At 39.0% G+C, this 20,448-nt stretch overlaps 1 protein-coding gene across 1 annotated transcript in view; it reads left to right on the top strand.

The window, feature by feature from the left end:
- Positions 1-16,839, top strand: part of ADM2 (adrenomedullin 2) — a 66,559-nt gene extending 49,720 nt beyond the window's left edge. The window contains exon 3 of the mRNA XM_088444450.1: positions 14,606-16,839. Within this exon, the coding sequence (XP_088300576.1) occupies positions 14,606-14,882 (277 nt within the window). The 3' untranslated portion in view covers positions 14,883-16,839. The remainder of the gene's footprint in view (positions 1-14,605) is intronic.
- The last annotated feature ends 3,609 nt before the right edge of the window (positions 16,840-20,448 follow it).

Genomic DNA, 20,448 nt, shown 5'->3' with positions numbered 1-20,448 from the left:
GGAATCCAGCCCACATCTAAAATAAAAACATTCAGCTCAATCAGGATGGCCCTACTGCTGCATCTAATGGCTTACTGTGATCGCTAGTCCTGTGTATGCTGGAATTATGACACACGGTACACTTTGTATGACGCATATTAAGCTGGATAAGTGGTAATTATGCCCTCTTCATGGACTAGCCACACTTACTCTAAAATCACGCATTTGGAAACTCCCCTCTAGAAATCCTGCGTTTGCCACTGGAAGAGTATATTTACGGTAGTATTAATGTTAAAAGATTGCGGAGAGTACATTTACAGGAGAATTAATGTGATATAAGGAGTCAGGAGAGTACATTTACAGGAGAATCAATGTGATAAAGGAGTCAGGAGAGTACATTTACAGGAGAATTAATGTGACAAAGGAGTGAGGAGAATACATTTACAGGAGAATTAATGTGATAAAGGAGTGAGGAGAGTACATTTACAGGAGCATTAATGTGATAAAGGAGTGAGGAGAGTACATTTACAGGATAATTAATGTGATAAAGGAGTGAGGAGAGTACATTTACAGGAGAATTAATGTGATAAAGGAGTGAGCAGAGTACATTTACAGGAGAATTAATGTGATAAAGGAGTGAGGAGAGTACATTTACAGGAGAATTAATGTGATAAAGGAGTGAGGAGAGTACATTTACAGGAGAATTAATGTGATAAAGGAGTGAGGAGAGTACATTTACAGGAGAATTAATGTGATAAAGGAGTGAGGAGAGTACATTTACAGAAGAATTAATGTGATAAAAAAGTCAGGAGAGTACATTTACAGGATAATTAATGTGATAAAGGAGCCAGGAGAGTACATTTACAGGAGAATTAATGTGATAAAGGAGTCAGGAGAGTAAATTTACCAGAGAATTAATGTGATAAAAGAGTCAGGAGAGTACATTTACAGGGGAATTAATGTGACAAAGGAGTGAGGAGAGTACATTTACAGGAGAATTAATGTGATAAAGGAGTCAGGAGAGTACATTTACAGGAGAATTAATGTGATAAAGGAGTCAGGAGAATACATTTACAGGAGAATTAATGTGATAAAGGAGTCAGGAGAGTACATTTACAGGAGAATTAATGTGATAAAGGAGTCAGGAGAGTACATTTACAGGAGAATTAATGTGATAAAGGAGTGAGGAGAGTACATTTACAGGAGAATTAATGTGATAAAGGAGTGAGGAGAGTACATTTACAGGAGAATTAATGTGATAAAGGAGTGAGGAGAGTACATTTACAGGAGAATTAATGTGATAAAGGAGTCAGGAGAGTACATTTACAGGAGAATTAATGTGACAAAGGAGTGAGGAGAATACATTTACAGGAGAATTAATGTGATAAAGGAGTGAGGAGAGTACATTTACAGGAGCATTAATGTGATAAAGGAGTGAGGAGAGTACATTTACAGGATAATTAATGTGATAAAGGAGTGAGGAGAGTACATTTACAGGAGAATTAATGTGATAAAGGAGTGAGCAGAGTACATTTACAGGAGAATTAATGTGATAAAGGAGTGAGGAGAGTACATTTACAGGAGAATTAATGTGATAAAGGAGTCAGGAGAGTACATTTACAGGATAATTAATGTGATAAAGGAGTCAGGAGAGTACATTTACAGGAGAATTAATGTGATAAAGGAGTCAGGAGAGTACATTTACAGGAGAATTAATGTGATAAAGGAGTGAGGAGAGTACATTTACAGGAGAATTAATGTGATAAAGGAGTGAGGAGAGTACATTTACAGGAGAATTAATGTGATAAAGGAGTGAGGAGAGTACATTTACAGGAGAATTAATGTGATAAAGGAGTCAGGAGAGTACATTTACAGGAGAATTAATGTGACAAAGGAGTGAGGAGAATACATTTACAGGAGAATTAATGTGATAAAGGAGTGAGGAGAGTACATTTACAGGAGCATTAATGTGATAAAGGAGTGAGGAGAGTACATTTACAGGATAATTAATGTGATAAAGGAGTGAGGAGAGTACATTTACAGGAGAATTAATGTGATAAAGGAGTGAGCAGAGTACATTTACAGGAGAATTAATGTGATAAAGGAGTGAGGAGAGTACATTTACAGGAGAATTAATGTGATAAAGGAGTCAGGAGAGTACATTTACAGGATAATTAATGTGATAAAGGAGCCAGGAGAGTACATTTACAGGAGAATTAATGTGATAAAGGAGTCAGGAGAGTACATTTACAGGAGAATTAATGTGATAAAGGAATGAGGAGAGTACATTTACAGGAGAATTAATGTGATAAAGGAGTGAGGAGAGTACATTTACAGGAGAATTAATGTGACAAAGGAGTGAGGAGAGTACATTTACAGGAGAATTAATGTGATAAAGGAGTCAGGAGAGTACATTTACAGGAGAATTAATGTGATAAAGGAGAGTACATTTACAGGAGAAGTAATGTGATAAAGGAGTGAGGAGAGTACATTTACAGGAGCATTAATGTGATAAAGGAGTGAGAGTACATTTACAGGAGAATTAATGTGATAAAGCAGTGAGGAGAGTACATTTACAGGAGAATTAATGTGATAAAGGAGTGAGGAGAGTACATTTACAGGAGAATTAATGTGATAAAGGAGTGAGGAGAGTACATTTACAGGAGAATTAATGTGATAAAGGAGTGAGGAGAGTACATTTACAGAAGAATTAATGTGATAAAAAAGTCAGGAGAGTACATTTACAGGATAATTAATGTGATAAAGGAGCCAGGAGAGTACATTTACAGGAGAATTAATGTGATAAAGGAGTCAGGAGAGTAAATTTACCAGAGAATTAATGTGATAAAAGAGTCAGGAGAGTACATTTACAGGGGAATTAATGTGACAAAGGAGTGAGGAGAGTACATTTACAGGAGAATTAATGTGATAAAGGAGTCAGGAGAGTACATTTACAGGAGAATTAATGTGATAAAGGAGTCAGGAGAATACATTTACAGGAGAATTAATGTGATAAAGGAGTCAGGAGAGTACATTTACAGGAGAATTAATGTGATAAAGGAGTCAGGAGAGTACATTTACAGGAGAATTAATGTGATAAAGGAGTGAGGAGAGTACATTTACAGGAGAATTAATGTGATAAAGGAGTGAGGAGAGTACATTTACAGGAGAATTAATGTGATAAAGGAGTGAGGAGAGTACATTTACAGGAGAATTAATGTGATAAAGGAGTCAGGAGAGTACATTTACAGGAGAATTAATGTGACAAAGGAGTGAGGAGAATACATTTACAGGAGAATTAATGTGATAAAGGAGTGAGGAGAGTACATTTACAGGAGCATTAATGTGATAAAGGAGTGAGGAGAGTACATTTACAGGATAATTAATGTGATAAAGGAGTGAGGAGAGTACATTTACAGGAGAATTAATGTGATAAAGGAGTGAGCAGAGTACATTTACAGGAGAATTAATGTGATAAAGGAGTGAGGAGAGTACATTTACAGGAGAATTAATGTGATAAAGGAGTCAGGAGAGTACATTTACAGGAGAATTAATGTGATAAAGGAGTCAGGAGAGTACATTTACAGGATAATTAATGTGATAAAGGAGCCAGGAGAGTACATTTACAGGAGAATTAATGTGATAAAGGAGTCAGGAGAGTACATTTACAGGAGAATTAATGTGATAAAGGAATGAGGAGAGTACATTTACAGGAGAATTAATGTGATAAAGGAGTGAGGAGAGTACATTTACAGGAGAATTAATGTGACAAAGGAGTGAGGAGAGTACATTTACAGGAGAATTAATGTGATAAAGGAGTCAGGAGAGTACATTTACAGGAGAATTAATGTGATAAAGGAGAGTACATTTACAGGAGAAGTAATGTGATAAAGGAGTGAGGAGAGTACATTTACAGGAGCATTAATGTGATAAAGGAGTGAGAGTACATTTACAGGAGAATTAATGTGATAAAGGAGTGAGGAGAGTACATTTACAGGAGAATTAATGTGATAAAGGAGTGAGGAGAGTACATTTACAGGAGAATTAATGTGATAAAGGAGTGAGGAGAGTACATTTACAGGAGAATTAATGTGATAAAGGAGTGAGGAGAGTACATTTACAGAAGAATTAATGTGATAAAAAAGTCAGGAGAGTACATTTACAGGATAATTAATGTGATAAAGGAGCCAGGAGAGTACATTTACAGGAGAATTAATGTGATAAAGGAGTCAGGAGAGTAAATTTACCAGAGAATTAATGTGATAAAAGAGTCAGGAGAGTACATTTACAGGGGAATTAATGTGACAAAGGAGTGAGGAGAGTACATTTACAGGAGAATTAATGTGATAAAGGAGTCAGGAGAGTACATTTACAGGAGAATTAATGTGATAAAGGAGTCAGGAGAATACATTTACAGGAGAATTAATGTGATAAAGGAGTCAGGAGAGTACATTTACAGGAGAATTAATGTGATAAAGGAGTCAGGAGAGTACATTTACAGGAGAATTAATGTGATAAAGGAGTGAGGAGAGTACATTTACAGGAGAATTAATGTGATAAAGGAGTGAGGAGAGTACATTTACAGGAGAATTAATGTGATAAAGGAGTGAGGAGAGTACATTTACAGGAGAATTAATGTGATAAAGGAGTCAGGAGAGTACATTTACAGGAGAATTAATGTGACAAAGGAGTGAGGAGAATACATTTACAGGAGAATTAATGTGATAAAGGAGTGAGGAGAGTACATTTACAGGAGCATTAATGTGATAAAGGAGTGAGGAGAGTACATTTACAGGATAATTAATGTGATAAAGGAGTGAGGAGAGTACATTTACAGGAGAATTAATGTGATAAAGGAGTGAGCAGAGTACATTTACAGGAGAATTAATGTGATAAAGGAGTGAGGAGAGTACATTTACAGGAGAATTAATGTGATAAAGGAGTCAGGAGAGTACATTTACAGGATAATTAATGTGATAAAGGAGCCAGGAGAGTACATTTACAGGAGAATTAATGTGATAAAGGAGTCAGGAGAGTACATTTACAGGAGAATTAATGTGATAAAGGAATGAGGAGAGTACATTTACAGGAGAATTAATGTGATAAAGGAGTGAGGAGAGTACATTTACAGGAGAATTAATGTGATAAAGGAGTGAGAGTACATTTACAGTAGAATTAATGTGATAAAGGAGTGAGGAGAGTACATTTACAGGAGAATTAATGTGATAAAGGAGTGAGGAGAGTACATTTACAGGAGAATTAATGTGATAAAGGAGTGAGGAGAGTACATTTACAGGAGAATTAATGTGATAAAGGAGTGAGGAGAGTACATTTACAGGGGAATTAATGTGACAAAGGAGTGAGGAGAATACATTTACAGGAGAATTAATGTGATAAAGGAGTCAGGAGAGTACATTTACAGGAGAATTAATGTGATAAAGGTGTGAGGAGAGTACATTTACAGGGGAATTAATGTGACAAAGGAGTGAGGAGAATACATTTACAGGAGAATTAATGTGATAAAGGAGTCAGGAGAGTACATTTACAGGATAATTAATGTGACAAAGGAGTGAGGAGAGTACATTTACAGGAGAATTAATGTGACAAAGGAGTGAGGAGAGTACATTTACAGGAGAATTAATGTGATAAAGGAGTGAGGAGAGTACTTTTACAGGAGCATTAATGTGACAAAGGAGTGAGGAGATTACATTTACAGGAGAATTAATGTGATAAAAGAGTCAGGAGAGTAAATTTACAGGGTAATCAATGTAATAAAGGAGTGGAGAGAGTACATTTACAGAGAAATTTATGCATTAAGGCCAGGAGAGTACATTTACAGGAGAATGAATGTGATAAAGGAGTGGAGAGAATACATTTACAGGGAAATTAATGCATTAAGGCCAGGAGAGCACATTTACAGGAGAATTAATGTGACAAAGAAGTGAGGAGAGTAGATTTACAGGAGAATTAATGTGATAAAGGAGTCAGGAGAGTATATTTACAGGAGAATCAATGTAATAAAGAAATAGGGACAGTACATTTACAGGAGATCTAATGTGATAAAGTAGTGAGGAGAGTACATTTACAGGAGAATTAATGTGACAAAGGAGTTGAGAGAGTACATTTACAGGGAAATTAATGCATTAAGGCCGGGAGAGTACATTTACAGGAGCATTAATGTGACAAAGGAGTGAGGAGAGTAGATTTACAGGAGAATTAATGTGATAAAGGAGTCAGGAGAGTACATTTACAGGAGAATTAATGTGATAAAGGAGTGAGAGTACATTTACAGGAGAATTAATGTGATAAAGGAGTGAGGAGAGTACATTTACAGGAGAATTAATGTGATAAAGGAGTGAGGAGAGTACATTTACAGGAGAATTAATGTGATAAAGGAGTGAGGAGAGTACATTTACAGGAGAATTAATGCGATAAAGGAGTGAGGAGAGTACATTTACAGGGGAATTAATGTGACAAAGGAGTGAGGAGAATACATTTACAGGAGAATTAATGTGATAAAGGAGTCAGGAGAGTACATTTACAGGAGAATTAATGTGATAAAGGTGTGAGGAGAGTACATTTACAGGGGAATTAATGTGACAAAGGAGTGAGGAGAATACATTTACAGGAGAATTAATGTGATAAAGGAGTCAGGAGAGTACATTTACAGGATAATTAATGTGACAAAGGAGTGAGGAGAGTACATTTACAGGAGAATTAATGTGACAAAGGAGTGAGGAGAGTACATTTACAGGAGAATTAATGTGATAAAGGAGTGAGGAGAGTACTTTTACAGGAGCATTAATGTGAGAAAGGAGTGAGGAGATTACATTTACAGGAGAATTAATGTGATAAAAGAGTCAGGAGAGTAAATTTACAGGGTAATCAATGTAATAAAGGGGTGGAGAGAGTACATTTACAGAGAAATTTATGCATTAAGGCCAGGAGAGTACATTTACAGGAGAATGAATGTGATAAAGGAGTGGAGAGAGTACATTTACAGGGAAATTAATGCATTAAGGCCAGGAGAGCACATTTACAGGAGAATTAATGTGACAAAGAAGTGAGGAGAGTAGATTTACAGGAGAATTAATGTGATAAAGGAGTCAGGAGAGTATATTTACAGGAGAATCAATGTAATAAAGAAATAGGGACAGTACATTTACAGGAGATCTAATGTGATAAAGTAGTGAGGAGAGTACATTTACAGGAGAATTAATGTGACAAAGGAGTTGAGAGAGTACATTTACAGGGAAATTAATGCATTAAGGCCGGGAGAGTACATTTACAGGAGCATTAATGTGACAAAGGAGTGAGGAGAGTAGATTTACAGGAGAATTAATGTGATAAAGGAGTCAGGAGAGTACATTTACAGGAGAATTAATGTGATAAAGGAGTGAGAGTACATTTACAGGAGAATTAATGTGATAAAGGAGTGAGGAGAGTACATTTACAGGAGAATTAATGTGATAAAGGAGTGAGGAGAGTACATTTACAGGAGAATTAATGTGATAAAGGAGTGAGGAGAGTACATTTACAGGAGAATTAATGCGATAAAGGAGTGAGGAGAGTACATTTACAGGGGAATTAATGTGACAAAGGAGTGAGGAGAATACATTTACAGGAGAATTAATGTGATAAAGGAGTCAGGAGAGTACATTTACAGGATAATTAATGTGATAAAGGTGTGAGGAGAGTACATTTACAGGATAATTAATGTGACAAAGGAGTGAGGAGAATACATTTACAGGAGAATTAATGTGATAAAGGAGTCAGGAGAGTACATTTACAGGATAATTAATGTGACAAAGGAGTGAGGAGAGTACATTTACAGGAGAATTAATGTGACAAAGGAGTGAGGAGAGTACATTTACAGGAGAATTAATGTGATAAAGGAGTGAGGAGAGTACATTTACAGGAGCATTAATGTGACAAAGGAGTGAGGAGAGTACATTTACAGGAGAATTAATGTGATAAAAGAGTCAGGAGAGTAAATTTACAGGGTAATCAATGTAATAAAGGAGTGGAGAGAGTACATTTACAGGAAATTTATGCATTAAGGCCAGGAGAGTAAATTTACAGGAGAATTACTGTGATAAAGGAGTGGAGAGAGTACATTTACAGGGAAATTAATGCATTAAGGCCAGGAGAGCACATTTACAGGAGAATTAATGTGACAAAGGAGTGAGGAGAGTACATTTACAGGAGATTCAATGTAATAAAGAAATAGGGACAGTACATTTACAGGAGATCTAATGTGATAAAGTAGTGAGGAGAGTACATTTACAGGAGAATTAATGTGACAAAGGAGTTGAGAGAGTACATTTACAGGGAAATTAATGCATTAAGGCCGAGAGAGTACATTTACAGGAGCATTAATGTGACAAAGGAGTGAGGAGAGTAGATTTACAGGAGAATTAATGTGATAAAGGAGTCAGGAGAGTACATTTACAGGAGAATCAATGTAATAAAGAAATAGGGACTGTACATTTACAGGAGATCTAATGTGATAAAGTAGTGAGGAGAGTACATTTATAGGGGAATTAATGTGATAAAGGAGCTGGGAGAGTACATTTACAGGGTAATTTATTGTGATCAAGGAGCAGGGAGAGTACATTTACAGTAATAATAATGTGATAAAGGAGTGGGAAGACATAGGCAAATGCAGGGGGGGTTTCTGTCTGCCTGGAAACCCCCCTCCCCAGCCGACACCATGACCACAATAGAAGAAATAGTAATTTAATGGAATTTTACTAGCGCTGCATGTTCTTCTCAGTATCCTAAATTAAATAAATAGCACCACCTGTGGATCTTTTAACATGTATCAGCCAGTAATAAATACACCTGTGCACCAATTAGGGGATTTGGAAAACATGCACTGTTAGGGATGCACTGCTATAGAGCCCAATATTTACATATATGTCCAGGGCAGTGCTAGGTTCTTCTGCTGCTCCCCCAGACTCCCGGACTTGCTCCCATGCTCTGGAATCCAGCCCACATCTAAAATAAAAACATTCAGCTCAATCAGGATGGCCCTACTGCTGCATCTAATGGCTTACTGTGATCGCTAGTCCTGTGTATGCTGGAATTATGACACACGGTACACTTTGTATGACGCATATTAAGCTGGATAAGTGGTAATTATGCCCTCTTCATGGACTAGCCACACTTACTCTAAAATCACGCATTTGGAAACTCCCCTCTAGAAATCCTGCGTTTGCCACTGGAAGAGTATATTTACGGTAGTATTAATGTTAAAAGATTGCGGAGAGTACATTTACAGGAGAATTAATGTGATATAAGGAGTCAGGAGAGTACATTTACAGGAGAATCAATGTGATAAAGGAGTCAGGAGAGTACATTTACAGGAGAATTAATGTGACAAAGGAGTGAGGAGAGTACATTTACAGGAGAATTAATGTGATAAAGGAGTGAGGAGAGTACATTTACAGGAGAATTAATGTGACAAAGGAGTGTGGAGAGTACATTTACAGGATAATTAATGTGATAAAGGAGTGAGGAGAGTACATTTACAGGATAATTAATGTGACAAAGAAGTGAGGAGAGTACATTTACAGGAGAATTAATGTGACAAAGGAGTGAGGAGAGTACATTTACAGGAGAATTAATGTGACAAAGGAGTGAGGAGAGTACATTTACAGAAGAATTAATGTGATAAAGGAGTGAGGACAGTACATTTACAAGAGAATTAATGTGATAATAGAGCTCCATAGAGCTACTGAATATTGCAGAGTTATGGACAGATTAAGTTTTCCAGTGGCCGTGAGCTGATCCTCAGCCGGAGAGGGAAGAATCTCCATTTGCTCTGTGTGGGATGTTTATCTATTGAGAAGGGATTATCAAAAGTGGACAACTCCATTCATGTACATAGGCCATGGCTACCATTAGGCGAACCTAGGTATTTACTTGGAGTGCCAATGGCTAGTGGGTAGCAAAAACAGTGATTTTAATGCCCTTTAATGACTCTCCCACATGGAGTGACACACTCCCCATTTGAGGAGTCATGGCTGCCACTCCCACTTTCCACCTACCAAGTTAACAATCAGAGATAGGTGCATAGTGGTATAGAGGGGTGCTACCTAAGGCTTGCACCAGTGCTTAATGTTAATCAAAGTTAGAAAAAGATATCCTACTCTTTGAGGCCGATTCAATTACCTGCGAGTGCAGCAGCTATGCTGGATATGTCTCAGAGAATATGGAGGTGAATGCAGAGATCAGCCTAATTAAATTGCCCCTTAATGTCTTGATCTCCATTTTAACAAATGGAGACCAACTTGCTTTGGACCTCATCTTACCTGCCACTGGAAACAAGAAGGCACTGTATAAGTAAAGGCAGCTGCTACACGTGAAGACACAGTCAGTCTAATCCTACTATGTGGCTGAACACTACAATTCTATTTAGCTCTATTGAATAGGACTAAATATTGAGCTCTTCTGTGGAGTGCTGACTTCCCATAGACAGCCCAGTCCAGCTCCCAGTAGCAGATTACTGTGATCGTGTGGAAAGATCCCTATTCTGATAAATGGGGAGTGAAGGCTTACACAGGAGCAGTTGCCCAAATGTAGCACTTTGATGTAGGGTGAAAAAGCAAAAATATTGCATTGCTTGTGGAAACTTCACCCTTAAGTTGGGTACACATTGATAGATATATCGGGCGTTACATTGAACGGCCGATATATCTGTAGTACATCGGCGGGTGTGCACACCCGATATGTCTGTAAATGATGTACTTCACAAGCATATCTGAAAGATATACAGTATATCAGTCATCTGCTGGTGTGTACGGGCGACTCGCCGATCGCCCACGCACATGCTGCAGGGACCCGCCGGTAAGTCACAGCTCAACTGGGTGGGCAAATATAAATGCCCGCCCAGTTGAGTTGGTCAACGGGTCAGCCGAATCTGACAATTGGTAAGTGCGTACACACTTACCACTCTGCTGCCCCATGTCCCAGGCTTGATGTCACAATCGGGCGGGCAAATTTAAATGTCTGCCCAGTTGTGACATCAAGCTGGGACATTGGGCAGACGATTGGTAAGTATATATGCACTTAACAATCATCAGATTGGGCCAACCCGTTGACCTAGTGTATACCCAGCTTTAGAGTCTGTTGCTGCAAGACATCTTTTTGCTACTTTATTACTTTGATTTTAATTCTAATAATTATTTTTAAAATTGTTGCAATTTAAGGTCCTCATTTATCAACTAGTCATATTCTTGTTATCACTCGTTACTAATCTTAAATGGTTCTCCAACCAATCAGCTCCTTTCTGTCATAACTTATTTTTTAAACACATAACAGTTAGGAGCTGATTGGTTGGAGCACCATTTAAGATTATAACAAGTGATAACAAGAATATCACTCGTTTAATGAGGCCCTGAATAAGTTGCTTCTGCATTGCTACCCTTGTGTACATTTCTGCATGAGATTGCTCTGCCATCATTGACATTTACATATTTAAGTGCTCCATTTCTGCATCTACAGCTTTGTTTGTCACTGTAATGTGACCCATGTGTAGAACTCTCTACATTTACAAGTTATTACACATGTTGGGTCAACCAGGCCACTGGGAATTTTTTTTCTAAGTTCCTAAGTTCATGTTGATTCCATATTTGCATGGAAACTTGCCATGAAGTAAAGTGTGACATGACTGCATGTAGTATATGTTTGGATGGAGCAATGGAAAAACACTCACATAAAGGAAATATAGTGAAGAGATAGGCAACATGTGATTCTGCATTTGTTGTGGAACTATAAGTCCCAGCATTTTTTTTTGTATGAAGTCCCAATAAGTCAGTTTAAGATTCCACAGCCACTTGCAAGCCCCATGATTCCCAAGCCTGAAAGAGAGAGTTAATATTTTCAGATACAGGTCACTTACATGGCTTTGATGAAGCAGCTGTGTATAGCATAATATGTCATGGTAAATTATTTAGTCTAGGAGCATTTATCAGTACCTCTTACATTACATTGTATGGATGACCAGCTCTGTTCTGCTGACAGCCTTATATATGAGAGTTGAACATTGGACCCATAGTCATGCATGAATAACACATGTCCTGATGTTCTCTTATAGATACAAACTCAGATCTTCACAGTCAGCAGGACACACAAACTGTGTAACACACCTCCACAACTCTCCTGATGGAGTTATCTGTATATGCCAGCCACTTAACTGTTCACTTACATTTTGTAATTGCCCAGATATGAAACAGGCCACACCATATTATATTCAATTTGCTTTGTTCATGTAAGCCATAAAGTCTTTTTTCATCACTATTTTATAGCACAATTAAGATAATTATGAATGTCATTGGTTTTTAATGTACTGCATTAAATACAATTTTGAATACAGTATCAGTCAAATAAACAATGTAGATGAAGTTTACACCCATGTAGGTCTACTCTCTAATAGATGAGCACCATTGACAGCGATGATAGGGGAGCTATGTATGGACAGGAAAATGGTTAATGTTGAGTGTGTAGCTGGGGAAGGGCATCCATCTCCGATCTTTTAAAAAGATCGATTTTCATGACTGATGCCTCAAGACTTTTGCATTTATTCTGTAGTCATGTTTTAATACAATCAATCGAAAAACTGGCCTTTGCTGGCTTTTTGGGGTTCCGTGCCCCAGACTTTTACTTAGAAGTAGGAACCTCCAGTATCAGAGAAGCCGTGACGTGACCTGGCGGCTTGCACATATTTTTGCAAATATATGCAACTAAGATCTCTGAATTATCTACCACCATGTAGTTTTTCAAATCTTATTGATGATATCATTCTGAGTGCTGGGGGATACCTTTTGTTGTTTCTTGCAGCGATATATTTACCTGGTCCTTGGCATCTTTTGCTTTACTGCGCATGCATCAGCTTTTCTATTTCTATTTTTTTTTTTTTAAACTGTGCATGTGCCATACTAATCTGACTGATAACAGCACATGTGTCAAAGTAATATCGAACTTAGAGAACATGGATATTATTTTACAGATCATCTTCTGTATTAAATGCAAGCACGCCGATCCTGCATCGATTGGCCTTCCCTCAGCAAAAACCTCATTAGTCGAGATGGCTGGGGGGTGTTTGTCATCAGCAACAAGGTGCTGGGAATCAGGCGGAAAGTGAGTGATCAGGGGCGTATCTACCCATTGGCCAGGATGGCACTCGCCAGGGGCGCCGACCAAAGGGGGGGCGCCGCCCGGCAGTGCCACCAGTAGCCAAGGGGTGGACAAGTCCCAAGGCCCCACAAGTGTAGGGCAGACTGCAGTGAGAGCGGTCTGCCCTACACAGTTTACAAACAGACAGCCGCCAGCGGCGGCTGTGTGTTTGTAATAGCAGCCAGCTAATGAGAGTCATACAGACTCTCATTAGCTGCTGCGTTGTCCGCGGAGGGAGCCGGGCGGAGCTCACTAATGAGCTCCGTGTGCCGGCTCCCCCCACAGCATGTGACGGGAGAGACGTCATATGTCATAACGTCTCTCCCATGCAGGAGAAGAGCGACCAGGACTCGGACAGCGGCGGTCGCGTCAGGAGTTTAATTTTTTTTTGTTCTTTGTGTGTGTGTGTGTGTAAGCATGGCACTACAGGGGGGGGGCACTGAAATAGGGGGTGTCCGCTACTGGGGCTACTGGGGCACTTTATGGGTGGGTGCCCACTACTGTATTGGGGTGGCCACTACTGGGGGCAATTCATGGGTGGCGGCCACTACTGGGGGCAATTTATGGAGGTTGGCCACTACTGGGAGCACTGTATAGGAGTGGCCACTACCGGGGGGTCTACAACTGGGGGCACTGTATAGGGGACTACTACTGGGGGCTACTACTGTTGGCACTGTATAGGGGGGACTACTACTGGGGGCAATGCAGCATAGGGGGGATTACTACTGGGGGCACTGTATAGCGGGGGCTACTACTGGGGGCAATGCAGCATAGGGGGGATTACTACTGCGGGCACTGTATAGGGGGGACTACTACTGGGGGCAATGCAGCATAGGAGGGATTACTACTGGGGGATTACTACTGGGGGCACTGCATAAGGGGGGTAGGGGAGCGCCAGTACATTACATTGCCAGGGGCGCTTGGATCCCTGTGAGTGATACACTGACTGATTTATGTATTGTTGTTACAGTGTATATCCCATGTAAAGTGGATTCAGGGCTATGACTAAAATCCAAACTGCATAATTAAACTGCAAAATTATATAGAGGATATATAATATGTCATCATATATAGAAGGCATTCTATATACGGAAAACAAAACAATACATGACTAGGTGTTAATATTAAAAATAGAAGAAATAAAAATAAATCCTAAATAGGATACTGAAATTACTATAGCTGCAAACTCCAAATGCAAGTGTGTGTATACCCACAAAACAATCCGCTTGTTGTGGTCGATCATTTGATATTTACCCATTGACTGTGGACCTTTACAGTGTCGATCTTTGTACCACACCCCATTTAAATATGGTTATTAATGTATGGTAATAAAATTTAATTTTAAGCATTATTTCTTGCAAGATCAATGTGCACTCTACTGAACTGGCTATCAGTCTTTATCCTTTATGGGTGCATATTAAAAAACATTATTTTCTGTCTCTTCCAGAGAGCCTCCAGACAGGGAAAAGCGCCTAATTGAGGTGCCCACAATAAGAAAATCTTTATTCTCTCCACCAATGACTGATATGAAGATGCATCTTCGAACCCTGCAGAGGAAACGAAGACGTGCTCGCCGCTTGCATGCACCCCGGTTAATGCGTGTTGGCTGCTCACTGGGAACATGTCAGGTGCAGAACTTGAACCACCGACTGTGGCAGCTGATGGGACAAGCAGGGAAGGAGAACTCTCCAATCCAGCTAAGCAATCCCCATAGCTTTGGCTGAGTATCATGGACCAAGTCACTAGAAGACCTATCACCACTCCACAAAAGCATTGGATTTTGGTTTATCAAATAGTGTCAAATATACTGCTTAGTAAATAGACTGCTTCAGATTTATAGTGTGTCTGGATTATTTATATTGTGATCTATACAATACACATGTCTGTCAAATAGTGAATATTCTGCTGTGAAACAACGCTTAGAAACTATTTTGTGCAGGTAAAAGCATATCTACAACATAGGCCTGAGGCGGGATAGTGACATTTTGTACTGCTGGTATGAGGCTCCATCTGTTGACTAATGGTGTACTGGAAAGCATGTTAATCAGACTGTGTGTCATAATAGATTCCTAGGATAGTAAAGATTATTATAGATCTAATAGGTTACATCTGCATTAATCATGAAAACCTGTTAGACAACTAAACTAGTAGCTAATTCTTGCATTAACAGTGTCACACAAACCCAATTAGTTTTATGTATATTTTTATATATATATATATATATATATATTTATTTATTGGTAACTTATGAACCAAAAAAAATGTACACCCTAGTACATTTACTTTTGTTAAATTTTGCGCATCATAGTTGAAAGTCCATATTAGGTTTTAAGTACTACTGTAGGTTATCATGATACATATGAGGACATTAATCGGGAAGGTTTATTTGCAAAGTGCAAATGTTCAGTAGTCAATAGTAAAAACTAGACCGAGTCATCTATTTATATCAAAATTTGAAAAAGGTTTGCTCAAGTGTTCCTATCTGGCTCCCAGGCACATAATAAGGTGCATGCTCTCATTCTGCTTTTAGGAAATGCTTTTGTAAATGGGCATGTTTTATCTAGTCTCCAGGAATGTCCGGGAGACTCCAAAATTTTGGGGAGCCCTACCGGAATTCAGCGTGCAAACTAGCTTGGCATGTCGTCCATTCTACAGCGAAGTGGGTGGTCTGTAGCCTTTGGTGAAACGACATGTGATTTTGTACAGCATAGGAGGAGCCATGATAATGCAATCACAGTGTGTTTTGTTCACAACTGACAAGTATGGTATGCATATACAGTACAGTAGTATAAAGGTCTATGCCCAAACATGAAATTGCACATGGTGAAAATGGTAAGAGTCTATTAATTTATTAATTTCAACGTTTCTACGAAAACACTGCTCATTTTAGGACAGTTACGTATTTACACTAACCCTATTCCATAACACTTTCCCATATTATTTATATAATGGAGTATTATAGAAATATATATAAATTTGTATAGAAATGCTTTCTGTATTTCTGTACATTGTATGAATGAGATCCTATGTTTGCTAGGAAAATTCAGATCCCTTCAGTTCCTCACATTAGAAGATGCAAATATTTGTTTCACCTTTACCCACCCACATCTTGATGCCACCATCGCAGTACATTGATCCATGGTCTTCCATATAAACTAGTGCATGCACTGGCTCATTTATACAAATTTGTAAACCACCCAAATCTTGAAATCCCTCTTTCATTCTGTACTGTCCATACTGTGTATGCTTAGATCTGTATAAACAAACCCGTCCGTTGGTTCTCCACACTTCAGTCTTTCTTTTACAGTAGTATTCATACTAGAGCTTTGTAGTGTATGTAGACAGTAGCATTCATATTAGAGCTTTGTAGTGTATGTAGTTGATTAAGCTAAATTTTCTAGGCTTTAAGGCTTTAAGAGGCTTTTGCGCATTTATGGGAATGTCTAACATTGGTTTTCAATAAGAGATGTTTTAAGTGTAAAGTAACATTGCAGGAGTCATGTTACTCTGTGTATCAAGATTCAGCAGTTAAAAAACATGGCAGATTTACAGTACAACAATTGATTTATTTTTTTTGGTTTGTTTTTTAAATAAAATAGCACTTTGACTTGATCAGTAGTACATGTGAAACCCTTCTCAATCAAGAAAACTGTTGGATTTTCAAAAACTGTTTTCTGTAAACAGGTGAAATAAAGAACATTGTAGCATTCATTGCTGCTATCCGAGCAGATCATTTATTTATTCACTTCAGTAACATGAGTAGTAGGGTAGTGGGACAGGCTCAGCATACTATAAGCAATGTTTCAAATATTGACATACTAGCCGACATGGACAGGTGGGGAGCCTCCTTACACTACACAATGTATGGAGACGATCTCCATTCACAGCCTGAAGTTGTGATGATCATGTGTATTGGCCAGGTTTGAAAACTAAACCGAATGGATCCAAACCATTTTGCAGTCGTTTTCAGGCTGTAAACAATCATCGGTCAGTAGTATACACTGAATAATCATGATTGTTTAAACCAGTCACTAAGTTATCCAGTTTGCATGATTGTGGTGCATTGATTGGCCAACTTAAGCAGCTTACATTCATGGAACAATAACATCCCAACATTCTCATTCTCCACATCACTTCAATAAGTATTTAAATTTAGTTCAGCTCTGTTCTATAGGCCCCTAAACTTGGCACTGCATTTTTATTTTTTATTAAATACAACTTCAAATCTCATGTGAAAACACATGTAAATGCTATACTTCTGATACTGCTTTATATGCAGCTGATATACAGTTGATGCATTTGCATGCTTTGGGGCATATCTAATTTCTTGTAAAAATCTGTGGCATGGGGTTGTTACCACAGTCACAATTCAATTGCTGGGTAGAAAATTATTTGAAATAATGTCTATAGGAATTACCACGGCTATTTTCTCACAGCCCCAGAGCAGGTCTACACAATATGGGTACCCCTTCGACACCCCGTTAATGACTAATTAGGTAATCGGAAGTTTTCAATTAGCCTGAATGGTCCAATAATTATGGTTGTTAAAACCAATAATGGCCTCAAATTACCCCATAATTAATAATTTTTTTGTTAATTTTTGCACCCCAAATTAAATGAAAGCATTTCTTTAAGCGAAAAATAATTGCTTTATTATCTTTTTTTTTTAATTGGCCTAAAATTAATTTTATTCACTTGTAATAAAATGAAAAAGGTTTGATTTTCATATTTTTTCTTTAAAAAAAAAATGCATAAATCAGCCATTTAATGCAGCATTTAATGCATTTTTTTAAATAATATACAAGGGTGGTTCAATAAATAAGGTAACAAGACATCTCATTGTGTACATTTATTCAACTGGTTCATATACGTATAATCAATAATATGGCCTAGGTACAGATTATTTTTCCAAATAGTCCCCATACTTGTCTAAGCATTTGTTTCAATGGTACACCAAGGCATCTATCCCGGCATAGAAGAAATCAGTGTCATCTTGAATGTCTATCCTGCTGTTATAAAAAAAAATGCACCAAAACATGACAGGACGTTATCACCGTACACCTCAACAAGTTGGCAATGAATTTCAGCTGCTGCTGTACCCTTTGGGCCTCAGTCAGCTTGGATCGCAGGTCTGTGTTCGCACGCACCCAGTGTGTGGTCTACGCATGTTTATGCACCACAGTGGGCGTGCGTGAAATGGCCACTGCGATCGCTAATGCAAACACAGAGAAAATGCAGGTGACGCCGAGAAATGATTGACAGAAAGTGCCATTTGGGGGTGGAGAGGGGGGATTGGTTGAAGGAACGTGCCTGTGCATTTGAATGCGATTACAGGAGCGTGCATAATTAAGCCCCAGCAATGGCTTACGCAACCAGAGCTCTACATGGTGACAGGGAGCTTTGCAGGTTGTGAGGCATGTCAAGCTCAACCACAACTCTGCATATGGGTCCGATGTTACCGATGTTTTCGCTGACTTGCAGATGTATGTAATGGGAAGTGGGCGGCTTTATATGCTGGTGGGTGTCTTGGTATAGTACTGCGATCGCAGTGTAATCGCATTCATTTGCATATTTTCACAACATGCGGGTGAGTTCTATGCTGAATGATGCCCTTTAGACGCAGCAATCTGATCACACAATGTACCTCAAAGTTTGATCATGTTTCCTCCAGCCTTGCCATCTTACAACTGATGTTGGGACATTATGACTGTTATGAGGTGCAGTGTAATGGCCGTGAGAGGAAGCAACTCTACCTCTACCTGCTCTGGCGTGCTGGGAAATTAGAATATATGAGAGAATGTTACACACGTGAGAGGCAGGGACGAATTTCCCGTTAGGCGTCCTAGGTGATTGCCTAGGGCCTGGCGGGATCCAATGGGCCTGTGGATGGGCCCCTTTGCCCGAAGTAATTATCACCCGGCCATTCACAACTTCACAGCGCTCCCAGAGGAGCACTGCGCGAGTACCGCGTGTCGTCATGACGTCACGCGGTCCCGCCTCCAAATCCCAGAGAGTCCCGTGTGGCTGAGAGAGACAGAGAGACTGTGTGTTGTGTTGTATGCGGCCGCCAGCTATAGTGCGCGCGGCAGTGGCACACTGTGACTGCAGACTCGAGTAACTCACCGGCGGGGACCCGCCGCCCTGTCCCTCCCAGTCCTAGGCAGCTGATCTATCCTTCAGGCCACTCTCCTAGACCGGAGAACCATTTCACTGGGTTCAACCATGAAACCCATTCCTCTACCTTCTCCTCTACTTCAGCCACTGAAGCATTATGGTTCTTCCAGAATTCCCATTTCAGCTGCAGAATTTCGTCCATCTTCCGTTCTATCACCTCCTTGGGGTCACTGGTGTTATTTGTAATATATGTGCAACACTTTACACCAAATTGGGTGTCCAAAGTTACGCAGTACCCTCCAGTGACAGCTGTTAAATAATTTAACACTAGTCTATGTTGCACGAGTTCTTTCTTGTAAGCTTGCAACTCCCTACCTGTATATCCAAACGTGTCATCATACATCTCGGTGATATTATCTATTAATTTAGCAAGATCTTGGATATATCTAAAATTTAGTGTACCCCGAGCGATCCTGGTGGGATCCAATGTGACTAAAACTTGAAAGTCAGTTGTTTCACTAATTAACTGGCTTTATGTACATCACCAGGTATCATATTTCTTTTGTTTCTGTGTTCATACTGTGTGTGAAGATATGGTGATGGTGTGTTTTTATGAATACCAAGCATTGTGTAAGGGTCATAACCTCTGGGACTACTCTTCCTAGGTAACACAAAGCTTCGGAACTCGGAGAGAGCCACTTATACGCTTTCCTTCCACATATAAAATATACATCATCGGGGAGAACATAAGGAATAGATTGCATCATGATCATCCGATCCTATCTCAGGTTCTCCCATCTGGCTAATACACGTTTCTGGTTGTATAACCCTAGCACAGTACTCTTCTGGTGCTCTGCCAACCATTTCTTTGATGTTACTTAGTGTATATTTATACCGGAAGTCTGTTCCACCTGACCTAATTGTGCATAACAGTTCATAATTCATAGGCACATGATCAGCTCTTAGTAAGAAGGTGATTGTCTGGTTATTCCCCGTCACCTCCCAACTTCCTGGTTCATTGGAGTTGGTGATGTTCAAACATAAAAGTGATTTATCTACTTGGTACTGGTGGAGTTTAAAATGGGGTGGTTTGGTGTTAAGAAATTTTCCATCCAGTGTCTTCCCTTTTTGTAGTTCTAAAATCTCAGAGACATTTAATGGAAATGGCACTATCCC

The sequence above is a fragment of the Taudactylus pleione genome, unplaced genomic scaffold (assembly GCF_031769625.1).
Source record: "Taudactylus pleione unplaced genomic scaffold, aTauple2 ptg000019l, whole genome shotgun sequence".
Lineage (NCBI taxonomy): Eukaryota > Metazoa > Chordata > Amphibia > Anura > Myobatrachidae > Taudactylus > Taudactylus pleione.
This window is presented reverse-complemented; position numbering and strand designations above follow the sequence as displayed.